Source organism: Notothenia rossii (genome assembly GCF_949606895.1).
Source record: "Notothenia rossii genome assembly, chromosome: 2".
Taxonomy (NCBI): domain Eukaryota; kingdom Metazoa; phylum Chordata; class Actinopteri; order Perciformes; family Nototheniidae; genus Notothenia; species Notothenia rossii.
The window spans coordinates 49,440,521-49,453,894 of NC_136904.1; the positions used below are offsets into that span (position 1 = coordinate 49,440,521).

Below are 13,374 nucleotides of genomic sequence, written 5' to 3' on the forward strand. Positions count from 1 at the left end.
AAAGTGGTTATCAAGCAACAATGGCAAAAACTATGGGAAAGTAACACCAAAGGAAGACATTTATACTAGATACAAAGGGAAGTAGGAACAGGAAGCACTTGGGGGAGTAGTAGAAGAGAACAGAACATTAACAGCAGGATAAAATTGGGACACTCTGGACTAAACTCATCACTGCATCTGATTGGAAAACATCCAAATGGCAATTGTGATGGTTGCCAACAACCAGAGACAATACATCATGTATTTTTTAGCTGCCCGGACTATAACAGACAAATATTCATTCTGAAAACTGCACTGGAACAACTCAACATCAAGGACATGGATTTCAAGTCAATATATGAAAGTAAATCAAGAAATGAAGCAAACAAGCTGATCTTCAAATTCCTCAAAAGCACTGGTCTGAGGACAAGGATTTAATATGAACATTTAATAACTCAACAGTAGGTGGCGATATATGCTCCAAGTGGAAGCGATTCGCCATTAAAGAAAAGAAGAAGAAGAAGGTGTCTCTCACACACACATTGAGGCAGAGAAGGGCCCTTTCTCATTTCGTCAAATTCCCCTCCTCGACTCCTCGACTCCTCTGTCCTCCGGTAGTGACCTGGAAATGAATTTCAGCGCGCCATGTTGAAGGACATCTCAATTCTCTAAATGCACTTCGAGGACCGAGGATCGAGCGTCGAGGAGGCTCTCTGGAGGAGCTATAACCGAGGATACACTGATGGGTCCTCCACGGTCCTTCGCGGCTCCTTCGCGGATGCATTTCCGGGAACGTTGGGTATAAAATAGGCGTGACACACCGCTGGAATCATTTCAAAACCATGGCGGGAGCAATGCACAAATGTAAGTGTTGACAATGATACGTTGCATTAGTTATTTAAGAAGGGAAATGCGCGATCCAACTCCGCCCGTCTGTATGCAGTTAGAGCCCTCTAACCGCATTCCTTATTGACATTTCACCTGATATTCTTTATGTTTTTATCCACATTTTAACCACACCCAATCCTGCTACAGCATGCCATGATGTTTAAAAGTAAAAACGTTAATTTTTTTGTAAGAGTGTTAAATCAACCAGAACTTTGTTTAGCATTCAGCACCATCATTTGGTTTGGGCTATGTTGTACACTAGAATCCATCGCTCATTACAGTCTGTAAATCTTCCAACAGTTTTAAGCTATACCTTTTACTTTGTCTTTTCACAGGGACAGAGCAAGACATTCTGACCCTCATCAAAGTGAGGGTCGAGAACGATAACCTTTTTACTGGCCGAAGGCACACTGCCAAGAAAGCCTGAGTGAGTGACATTTTCCTGGATTGGAAACATAATAGATCCGTATTTTTACTGCCATGCATGAGGCCATCGGTGGGAGGCCATCCATCGACCCTCCCACCCTGATGGACTCGGCCACTGCTGCTGTGGCTTCTGGCAGTGGCTCAACATCCACTGAGGCTGTCTAGAGCCAGGCCACAGTGGAGGATGAGGAGGCCCCAGAGTCTGGCTCGTACAGCCAGGAGTGTGTTGAGCCATCCACCTCTGCCGGTCCCCCTCCCCGAAAAAAAACAAAAAGCGCTTTGCTACAGTTCCTGGAGGCAGAGGCAGACAAGGAGGAGGACCGCTTCAACCGCCAGCAGGCAGCCTCGGAGGAAGCCTCCGCCAAATTCCTCAAGCTCTTCGAGGAACTTGTTAGGAAGGAATAGTGTATTTTTTTCTTCTTCTTTTTTCTGTACTTTGGATGTGTTAATTTATTCTTTATTTATATATTTATATACAACATTTAGTAAACATATTTTTAAGTTTGACCTTAACTGGTGGTGTGTTCATATTTCTGTTATTCAGCCAGTGTTCGTGGGTCTGGTGGCCCCGAACACCGTGGCGTAGCGGAGGTGCGGGGGAGCCCCGGACCTTAGGGGGCCCCGCTCCCACTGTAGGCTATCCTCTTAGATTTCGTAACGCGGGAACAGGGCTGGCCGACATGTCCTTAAAATGAAGTCCGAGATCGACATTTTAATTCATGTCCTGCCAACACTGGCAGGACAGAAGGCGACACGCCCGTTCTAAGCCGTGTCCCTCACTCCTCACATCCCAAGCTGCATCCCCAAAAAGTTTATTATGTCGTTGCATCGTTTTAGGTGTTATTTTTCAGTTGTGCTCTTGATAAGCCATTAAAACAGTAGAAAACACGTTCAGTTTACTTTTTGTGTCTCCTGTACACCAAAACATACCATCTGTGATGGAAAAAGAAAGTAATCCAAAAGTAATCTGATTACGTTTTTTAAGACGTTTAACTTTATTCGGATTACTTTCAGAGCCATGTATTCAGTAATCAGTAACTGATTACATTTACAAAGTAACCCTCCCAACCCTGTATATATATATTTATGTAGGCTATGTATGTTTTCTTACCTTTCAAATGGTGCCACATTTGTGAGGAACATGCATTTGTGAGATGCGCACATGAAAAATGTGACAAATCTCCTCTGATGAGTTTTTCTCAAACTCTTAGTTTTGCTTGATTCTGAGAATGTTTTTGCTTGATCTTAATGGCACACACACCTGATTCCTTACTTAAGTCCTACAAGAGCACTGAAACAAATAAATAACGGGGGAATAATATCCAAATCAGTAGAACACAAGGACACACAGACGAAGGGTCCTATTATAATACAAAGAGTAGACTAAGCTAAATATCTTTCTCTAGTACAGATACAGATCATGGTTTTATAATGTACAGATAGGCTACAGCAGCGCCATGAGATATACAGTATACGGCCAACCTGATCTCACCAGAATGCGTGACTCCTCCACGACTCCTTAACACCGAATTGCGTGGTGGAGTCACGGAATCTTTTATATTTGCGTGTCGGCACCACACGGCACTTTTAAGAGCCACTCTCTCTCTCACTGTCTCTCTTTCAATCACTCTCTCACCTTCTCTTTTTCAATCACTCTCTCTCACTTTCTCTTTTAATTACTCACTCTCTCTTTGTATGCCATGTCCCTCAACCGTGAAGTGAGGGTCTTTGAGGATCCCAATGAGGCCAGGATGCACATGGCAGCATTGATTAGCGAGGCTCTTGTCCATGAGGCCAGGGTGAGGCTTTTCATGATAAGCAAATACCCAAGTCTGTAATATAATCATTGCTATTGCTTTTTATTGATGTAATGTAAAGGGTCCGTTAGACCTTTTTATGCAACCGTTAAATAATTGCTCAAATATAAGTGCTGCTGTCTTATGTTGTATTACAACTTTGTTGTTGATCTCAACCTCTGAAAAGATATAGGCTACTGAAACCCCTGCCATCCCTCCGAAAAAGAAAAGAAAAAGCAGGAAGAGACCCCTTTCTAATCCAGTGGTCTCACGCAGACGTGAGAGACAACGGGAAACTCAACGCTCCGCATCAGGTTTGTTCTTTACTATATCATGATTTCTAAATCTAAGAATAAAGATAATTCATAACAAAGTTATTTTGGTGTACACAGTAAGAAATTATGTAATGTAAAGATACCTCTTGACAAATCTGTTGCAATGTTTAAAACATTTTCAAATTAAATCAAGATATTGTAAGAGCCTGTGACTGATAATCCTTGCTTGTGTTGTATTTTTGAACATGTGTACCTCGATTTGGATAAAAGTATGGCAAATGTAAATTGTCATTGTGATGCTGTGGTAACAGGGTATATGAAGGAATCCTGAAGTCAAATTTAATACCTTTTAAGACCTTTTTTAAGACCCTTTCCATACATTTTAAGACCTCATCGCAACTTTGAGTTCTAACCGGTTACATTGGCAACACACTTTACCTCACATTTACTATATTGATTGTAAGATAGCAAAACTAAACAGAGTGCAGACAGACTACTGAAGCCTTCTCTCCACATGAACTTCAACCTCTCTGTGAAGGTCAGGTTTAATGCAGTATGCTGCTTTGTTGCTTCTGTACTCTGTGCTCTTTCATTCCAGTAAAACTCCTCAGAAAACATTAGAAACCAGTATTTGACCAATAAACAAAACAATTGACAAAACTTTGAACTATGAAATATGTTAAACTTTGGTGAGCTTCAGCGGGGTAATCCCATATAGGAGCTCCCTCACAAATACCCAGGGGTTAAATTGGGCTGGGGCTGTCCGGGGCTAAGCCCTGGCACATAGGACGATGCTCTGACGTCATCACCCTCACACATTTGTCATATGTTTACAAAAAAGGATATATATGTTAAGACTTTTCTCGTTCTTAATATAGACTATATTTAGGGTCTATATGTGTTGACTTTACTTTAAAATAGCAGATCTCTGTGACCGTATATAGTTTGGCTTAGACCCCGGCCCCACACGGTAAAACGCATACGCAAGCGCTAAAAAGGCTTCCTTTCAAACGCATTCGATTCATTAACGTGTCCGTTCACACTAGACCGCTGCAAATGCTGGAAACGATGTAGTACTATGTCATGCCTGTAAGTGGCGCTGCTGCCGCCCGAAATACACCAAAAGCAGCGAAGAAGAACCCGGAGCATGGTTGCCATGGTTGCCCTTCTGTTTATTCTCCTCGGTGGACGGCGTGTTCTCCTGCTGTATCTCTCAGGTAGTCCACCAGCAGATGAAAAACACCCACCTCTCCGCCTTTTCCAAGGAACGAGGGGACCGTGCGGCAGTTTCCGTAAAAAAAATGTTCCGCCGGTCAACATGTCCCTTAAAGTTTAAATCTTCCGTACAAAATTAGGAAAGTGCCGGTCAGAGGTCTTCTTTGTTATTTATTGAGCTTTAAAACAAATTGATAACGACTCTGTTCTCTGTATAATAATATAATAATATTTAATAAACGGTCACTGCCTCTCCATTTGTTCACAGGACGATACAATTTCTGCTTGCCTCGGAAATCCTGTCCATCCTGCTCTGCAGAATGGACTCCTGAGGTTAAAGACCTGCTTTTGTATCGGTACTGGCCAGCTAGCACCAACTGCCAGACGCTTTACAAATATGATGTGTTCACCTCATTCGAGCACATGAAGGGTGACAGCACCAGCCATGTCCAGGCAGGCATTTCTGAAAATGTTGGAGCACAGATCTGTTCAAGCTGGACGGGTAAATCTGCCTGAATCACACGGAAAGATACAACAAATATTATCATATTACTGTATACCATATCATTAATTGTTGGCATTGCTTTCAAAACAATTACTAATCCACTTTTAATAAATCAATATACAGACAGGTAGAATCTGTGCTGATACATTTCAGCGAATCTTCTTCGAGTTTTGTTTCTGTCAGTACAAACAAGAGGATATGTGTCAGGTCCATCACTTTGTTTGTCCAGCATGTTCTCCAGACATGTTGGCTGTCTGCTGTGATGGAAACCGCAAGCATTACCGCTTTTCCAAGTCAAAAGGGTAGGTATAGGTATTAATGAAAATGATAAAGAACACACCGGGTTGTCTTTGAGTAGCCATAACAGACATTAAAACAAGTCATAGTAATGTAGTGCTATGTGATTTGTATTATTGACTTGTATGTTAACTTATCATGGACAGGACTGAGGAGTCACCAATCTATGAGGGCTTGTTCCTGGCCAAGTACGAGGAAGTCGCAACATTTGTTGACCTTGTCAGAGGCAACATGAAAAGTGTACGTTTTTTTTCTTATTATGATAGTTGCAGTTACAGCTGTGGTGTTCTTTTTTATATATGTCAAAACTTGTGTGTAATAAACTGACTTTATAGGGAAATGACAGTGCCGTCTGTGGTACTGCAAAATTCACCGCTGGCAGAGAGATGTCCAAAAAGTCTGGTGCCCAGATAGACGAGGAGGGCATTCAAGTGGCAGTTTGCAGTTATGTATTTGTAAGTGTGTCTGTGTGTGTATATGTGTTTGGTTCTTGAGTCTGGTCTCATTATTTCAGTTTTAATAGCAATCCAAGTCTAAGTCTTTGTAAGAATTGGAAGCATTAAACACTTTTGATGTTGAAGCGGAATTGATCCATCATTTGTAACATCCAAGTGTTATTTGTTGTTATAGCCACCTAGATGACAGAGATGAGTGCTTAAGCCAGACTTTGCTGTGTCAGTTTATTATTAACAACTAGATTTTCTTCTGATTAATCAGACATGGGTTTCTCTTACGAGGACTGAACCACTTCCGTGGAGAAATATACGCTTACCCAATGTTTCTCCAAAAAGAGATGTCGAAGAAGGCAAATGTTGACTTCTTCTATATGGATGTAACATGCAGGTAATCCTCACTGTCATATTGCACATCCACAACAATGTTTAAAATGGCCCATGTCTCAGCAGTCATTTTAGATGATATTGATATTGTCACAAAATGCTGCTCCTGCTTCTTAGGTACTGGCCATTAGGCTTGGGCGGTATGACGGTATTACGGTATACCAGGGTATTTCGAAATACCGTCGGTATGATTTTCAATACCGTGACGTCACAGACTGTGCGCCAAATCACAGATGTGTTTCATTCTATTACACTGACACGGAGTTTTGACAGGGACGACATTGGTTGTAATGCACAGCACGCGCCAGCAGAGGGCAGGGGAGGGCAGTCCGTCTTTCCCGCTCTCAGAGCTCAGCACAGAGCTGAGCTGAGCAAGATGGCGGCAGCATTTGCCGGCCCCGAACTCGGACAACTAGTAAAAAAGAAAAATGCCTCTGCGCCTGTTTGGGATTATTTTGGGTTTACTCGTCGCCAGTGACTTCATCCAGCACAACGAGAGACAGAGGCACTTCTTTGGGAATGTTTAAGACGGGGTGAGTGAGTGTTGACATTTCTTAATCCTATGCAACTGGTTGATGGTTTTGTAGTCGAGGTCGGACGGTTTTAAAAACGAAAGCATTTACGTGCTAAACATTCACGCGAGTAATCCAATGAATCAAATGGAAATAAGGTTTTTAACATATGCACGGAATAATATTGCCAAACTAGTTAGTGAATATAGCATACTTTAAGTCAAGTATTTACTCCCGGAAAATGTTTATGTATGATGATATATTGTTAATTTAGCTCACTATGGAAACAACGTCGGACATCTACAAACGCGTCCTGTATCCAATCTCAAAATGTGCCATTTGCACAATGTGTCATGTATGCAGCCCTTGTTTTGCACTTGCGCGCACGTCGCGGCACTTTGCGAGCGTCTACCGGCTCGGGCTGCATTTTACACCGAACATATAATATACCGTTCGAAACATCTATTTGCCGCCGAACGCCACCTCACTCAAGTCGACCCAAGTCATACCGTCAGTGGCGGCTGGTGGAAAATATTTTTGGTGGGGCTGGCTGTTGATATAGTGAGTAAAACATTTTTTGGGAGAAATGACCCCTTAAATTGGGACTGATACCGTCATATACCGTATACCCCGGTATGATGTCAGCAAGGTATGACGGTATGAAAAAAATGATACCGCCCATGCCTACTGGCCATACCTTAAAGTCCATGTAATGTCCAAAATAAAAGTTATTCTGTGTTAATAAATCGCTTCATCACTTTCCACTGTTTCATTTGACATATCAACATCAATGATTCTTTCCATAAATACCCCCCAAATAACATGAAATGTGTGCCACTTTCCCGTGTTATTCCGCTCCGGTAGCGAAAAGCTTGCCAGCCATTAACCCAGCTGTGTGACGTCACACGTGGCAAACACCAGCCTCGTCTGGATTGTTTGTTTTGTATCCTTCCGCTATTTTCGCTCAACATATGTGTAACCGGACCTCGCTAAACTTTTTTTATCTAACAATTCATGATGGGGAAGCGATGTGTAGTTGTGAGCTGTGAATGTTTCCTGATTGCTATAAACATTGATCATGGGTGCTGGAAGATTGTGCACAAAACTCGGGTCAGAATTAAGTTACTACAGGTGTTATGCCAGCTTGAGCTAAATGTCACCAGAGTACAGTGAACTTGCCTAGTGACTGAAATATATAAAAGTTGAAGTGAAATAAGTAAGGCCAAAAATGAATTACGTCTGAATATCTTTATTATTTTTACCACTTTTAATTATTTGTGGGCTCGCACATATACCAAAATAGACTAATGTACACTGCAATAAAGATAAAATGTTACAAGTGAAAAATTAACAAAAGAACCCTTTTTTATTTATCAAACAGTAAATTAATACAATCTTACAAATTTGTGATTTGGAAAATGTTGTTATATTTACATGTTTATTTGGAAAAATAATATTGTAAATGATGTACTTTGTAAATTATTTACATCATGCGAAACCATTTTAACCAGTTCAGCTGCATGACTTATGTCAAATTACAGATTTGGCCATTGAAATCCCTGATAGCGGCCTCCCGGCTCAGGGTAAGTCTTCCGTATCTCGGTTACAGCACATGCAGCGGGACTCTGATTTTTGGGCCGAGTAGGCCTACACCCCAGCACCAACGTACAAACTGTCGATAAGCTGTATATCGATACTTCCTAATGAAAAAAAAGTATACAGATTATAAATATATTTGGAGAAAAATAAAATGTTATGTAGTAGCCTACTATTATGTAGCAATTGTTACAAATTGGCTTATAACATGCTATTTGTATTTTACTTGTACAAAATAAATATGAGGTTATACATGACTGCTTGACAGAATCATAGACCTCTTATATATTTCCTCACATGTGTAGTTGTTTCTTTTCTCAAGCATACATTGAACTTGCATACACAGAAAAAACAAAAGCCAAGCTGTTTTTGACTGCTTGAAAGAGTTTAATGGTATCTTTAAAAGTGTACCATATCTGTAGCGACTAAAAGTATTATATGAAAGCAAAGCTGCAATAGGCAGTTGGGTCAATCAATATTTACTTACTGGTGTAGTGGGCCATCAACTGCTCTGTGTTGTTGTTTGTATTGAAGATACGCTATTTTCAGTGTCCAAACACTGAGACAGCCTTCTCTAAAGCCTGGGTGGCTAATAATGCACCTTGGTTTCTCGTCGGTGTCTTCTATCTGGCAGAGTCCTGCACGGGTCTGATTTTCAAGACCCGCTCCCGCCCCGCACCCGTGACGTGCAGTACCGAACCCGCCCCGCTACCCGCACATATTGCCAATTAGTCCCGCAACCCGACCCGACCCGCCGGCACATGATCCGCAACCCGACCCGAACCCGCATATATATAAGCAGTGACAACGTGCAATTATTAACACACGCAGTTGCATATTTGGCTCAAAAAGCCTGGGATGTTGTTTATTTTCTCCATCTAGGATGACACCAAAAGCCTCCCAGACGTTGGATTTTGCTCTTGAGGAAGAGTTATTGAAAATGCTGTATTCTCCGCTATAGAGAGCTTCACCTCAGCCATTCAGAATGTGGTGCGCTCAGCAGCAGATAGATGCACTGCAGAGGTTATGATTATGCTCGGTACCGCGGAGGAGAGGTCTGAGGATTTAAACATTAAACTAAATTATTATTGTTTAAATATATTTATTATGCAACACCCGCAACCGGACCCGCATCATCTTTGTTTTACCCAGAAGCGAACCCGGAAAAAAGCGTTTGAAAAAATACCACCCGCAAATCACCTTTTTTGCGGGTCACCCGTCGGGTACCCGCGGACACCCGACCCGATGCAGGACTCTGCTATCTGGTCAGTAGGTTGCAAACTGTCTATTTGTTCCATCACCTGCCAGATCTCTCTGCAGCATACACATTCATCTGCAGTGGGCATGCTTTCACAGCATTGACATGTACACCTGAATATTGTACATAACATTAAAAAACAAAACAATATCTGCCGGACGTGTGAGGAACAGATGACAAATTAAGATCGACATTTAGTGCAGGTCAAACTAAATAAAACAGAATTTACCATTCAGTATTGCCGACTCGAGTCTCGCCGGCTGCGGAATCCGCTTCTCTTTCACAAGTTTCTGCCTCGTTGTTCGATTGCTGGGCAGGAGGCTCGTACTTATAAGGCAAAATGCCTTGAAGTGAAAGGCTAGCTGGTTCACTCTCTACTTCTGTAACTGAATCCAGATAACCCACTGAATCTGAGCTTGAATGATCGCTGTCGCTGTCGCTGTCTGAAGTTATCGCGTTGCTTGCCATTTGGACTGATTTGATCAAATGGCAATGTTTGCCACGTGTGACGTCACCGCTCGTTCGGGAGTGATCGGGGGCGTACTCGGCAAACTTCGGAACCAACATCGGTTTTTAACGTATATGTCATTTAATTATGACGAAACTTTAAACATTTTTATTTATTTTTATTCTGGTGATATCTAAACTACATGTTAAAAAACACCTGTGTTAGATGCATTACATGGCCTTTAACAAAATAGCCGAGGGATTACCAGAGCTTCTGCCGTTGACAGAAATGAGGCCATTTCTAAAGCCCATACAGCAAAATGCGAGGTACATAACATCTTTAACAAGTTTTAGCCCACAGATATGTCAAAGTAAGGGCAAATTACAATTGTCTTCTCATCTGACATTACATATTTATGAAGGATGTCTGCAATGTAACCTCATAGCTATACAGTATACATTATGTTCTCCCTTATCCACACTTCCTCTTGCAAGTCAGATGGTGTCATGGAATGTTTCAACTGTTCTTCTGAAGGTCTTGTACTGAAAACTGGTGTTCTTTGCATTATGGTGTTGCATGGTGCTTTTCGCTGACATTTTCTTTTTTTTTTGTAAAGATCACAGAGAAGGCAAAGGTGGAAGCTGCCAGCTTCAGCGACTTCAAAAAGGAGCACAACCTTGATCAGGAAACCATACAGCAGTGGGTGTATGATGTCAGGCAATGGGCAGTCACAGGTAAGACATACCACAGGTTTTCCATATATACATCTGTTAATTACTGTAAGTTTAGACAGACAATATAAGTTGGCCATATGTTGAAACTGAGACTGTCACTGATTGTATCTCTTCTCCAATTGTTTTTTTGCAACTATTTAGAGAGAGTCTACGCCCCAGGGTGTACTGAAGGACTGAGGGTGGATATTGAGAACATCACCGTCACTCTTTTGCGCAGGAAGCAAGATCTGTATCGTCAGCATGGTTTGTTGTCAAACGTAGTTATTGAAATTACCTTTCAAAAACAACAAAAACATTCTGGCACCATGACACAGTTTTGTTTCCGTTTCACTTTTCAGACAGCAACCAGGCAAGGCAAAGGAAGAGGAAGAGAATGAGAGAGCTGAAGAAGAAGCTTTGCGAAAAAGTTGTGCAATACAACACCGGAGTGCAGGAAGAACAGATCGACGAGGAGTTGGCTTGCAGTCTGACAGAGGGCTACATCTTACCATGGGAGAGGCATGCAAATGGTAGGATAATTGCTAGTTTGGCTTGTTGTTTTTTTAGTCTATACCAAAATATGAAAGAACCTATGCTATTGCTACAAAGATTTGTGTCTCAGAAATGAAAATCATTCTGGAATAATATAATATATGAATAAATATTCCTTTTCCACTACTCCATTCCTTTCCTCAACCTAAAGGCAACACCTTCAGGTTGAAGAGGTCTGTCTTTGACCAGGTAATGCTGGTCAGACGTTTGGAGGAGGAGCAGAGCATCCTGGTGAAAGAGATGTCGCAGCACATCATGTTGCTTCTGAAGGAAGTGCAAGAAGTGGAAGCACTCAGAGGACAGACTTTGGAGGGCATCAAAACCAGCAGTATGTCTGAGATCTTAACATTTGAATATTTTCATCACCTCTTCAACACATTGCATGTCTTACATAAGTAGAACACATCTGTCACTGTGTCAGGCCGAAGTGAAATAGTAAATTACTGAAACTATTCATTATCAAGATCATAATCGATTATTTTCTGTCTATTGACTATTTGTTAAGCACTATATAAACATTAATCAACATGTCCCATTTGGCACCCAATATATAGTAACATCCTTCAGTTTAAGATGGATTTACCTATTTTGTAGTGTTTTTACATATGCAGCATTGTACAATGCGAAGAGATTTGCAATTGTCATGGTTTGTTTACATTGAGCCCTTTTGCTGTGTGATTATTCCTCTACAGATTTCGGTGACCTGATAGAGGATGCTGCACATGGGCTCAAGAGTGTCCTCAGTCGGAGGTGGCACTTCCTCAAAAGCCAACACAAACAGGCTGTACATGCGTACTGCGGTGTAGCCGCTAATGCCATGATCTTCAATTACAGCAGGACATTGAGGAGTCGGATGACAATGACTACACTAGCCCTGAGTCTGAGGAAGAAGACCTGTAAAGGTTTCTGCCAAGCAACACAGAGGCACTGGAGAGCTCTTTCACAAGGGACGTGTCACGTCCACATGCTGATGCACGCCATAATAACGACAAAACACATTTAAAACACACTTAAAGCCATACAAAATAAAGACAGAATGCAGCGGCTCGTCTGGTCTACAATCTTCCAAAACATTCCCACACCACGCCGCTCCTCCGCTCCCTTCACTTGCTTCCAGTAACTGCCAGAATCCACTTCAAGACACTGGTACTTGCGTACCATGCTGTGAATGGATCTGGCCCTTCCTACATCCAGTACATGGTTAAACCGTACACCCCCAGCACGTGCACTCCGCTCTGCATCGGCCAAACAGCTCGCTGCAACCGCACTGCGAGGGGGACCCAAGTTCCCATCAGCAAAAACACGTGGGTTTGCTATCCTGGCTCCAAAATGGTGGAATGAGCTCCTCATTGAAACCAGGACAGCAGAAAGCTTACACATCGACCGGCGCAGACTGAAAACTCATCTCTTTAGACTCCACTTCGAGCGATAGAATTATTAACAAAGAATTACTAACAAAGAATTACTAACAAAGAACTAACAAAGCACTTATATACTAACAAAGGACTGGCTTATCTAAAGCCAGTTGAGTAGCACTTTAAATGTTTTAGCTCTATGAAACCTGATGTACTTATATGATTCTGCTTTCTTCAAGTTTGTATCTTCCTGGTCGAATGCACTTATTGTAAGTCGCTTTGGATAAAAGCGTCAGCTAAATGCAATGTAATGTAATGTAACATTATAAAACACTATATATGAGAACAATATTAAACTATGCACTTGTTTCGCCCGAGTTCATAGTAATGTGAAAATGTGTTTATATTTTGTACTTCCGTTTATTTAAAGCGCTTTGACTTGCTGATGTGTATGAAAATAAATTGCCTTGCCTTTATATTTAACTGCCTCTTATTACTCAAACAAATGCTATACAATGGTTGTTTTCGTGTCACTGCATTTTGTCATTCGTTGATTATGAACTGTTAATGTGAATACATTGTAAATAGAGTTTATACAATAACATAATCCTTTATTAGTAACATGTGCATAATGCAGGGTAAATATCAACACATTCTCACTCCCAACTCGTACTTCTCATGTTGTATTATTTTCTAAACCACACAGTGTTATTTACTCAA

The 13,374-nt window shown here is 41.4% G+C and overlaps 1 protein-coding gene across 4 annotated transcripts; it reads left to right on the forward strand.

Annotated features, from left to right (window-relative positions):
• Positions 1-535: 535 nt before the first annotated feature.
• Positions 536-13,130, forward strand: LOC307029348 (uncharacterized protein). Of its 4 annotated transcripts, XM_079665252.1 has the most exons (11): positions 539-843; positions 1,203-3,403; positions 4,848-5,081; positions 5,314-5,386; positions 5,528-5,621; positions 5,717-6,224; positions 10,651-10,768; positions 10,910-11,011; positions 11,107-11,277; positions 11,451-11,627; positions 11,992-13,130. In XM_079665252.1, exons 6-11 carry the CDS (start codon positions 6,219-6,221, stop codon positions 12,300-12,302), a joined length of 885 nt encoding a protein of 294 aa, XP_079521378.1. In that variant the 5' UTR covers positions 539-843; positions 1,203-3,403; positions 4,848-5,081; positions 5,314-5,386; positions 5,528-5,621; positions 5,717-6,218; the 3' UTR covers positions 12,303-13,130. The 4 variants fall into 4 exon arrangements, with proteins under 4 accessions (XP_079521375.1, XP_079521378.1, XP_079521377.1 ...); XM_079665251.1 differs by having other exon boundaries at positions 4,848-5,621; positions 5,717-5,836; positions 6,099-6,224; XM_079665249.1 differs by lacking the exons at positions 4,848-5,081; positions 5,314-5,386; positions 5,528-5,621; positions 5,717-6,224 and having other exon boundaries at positions 536-843; positions 1,203-3,092; positions 3,277-3,403.
• Positions 13,131-13,374: the final 244 nt, after the last annotated feature.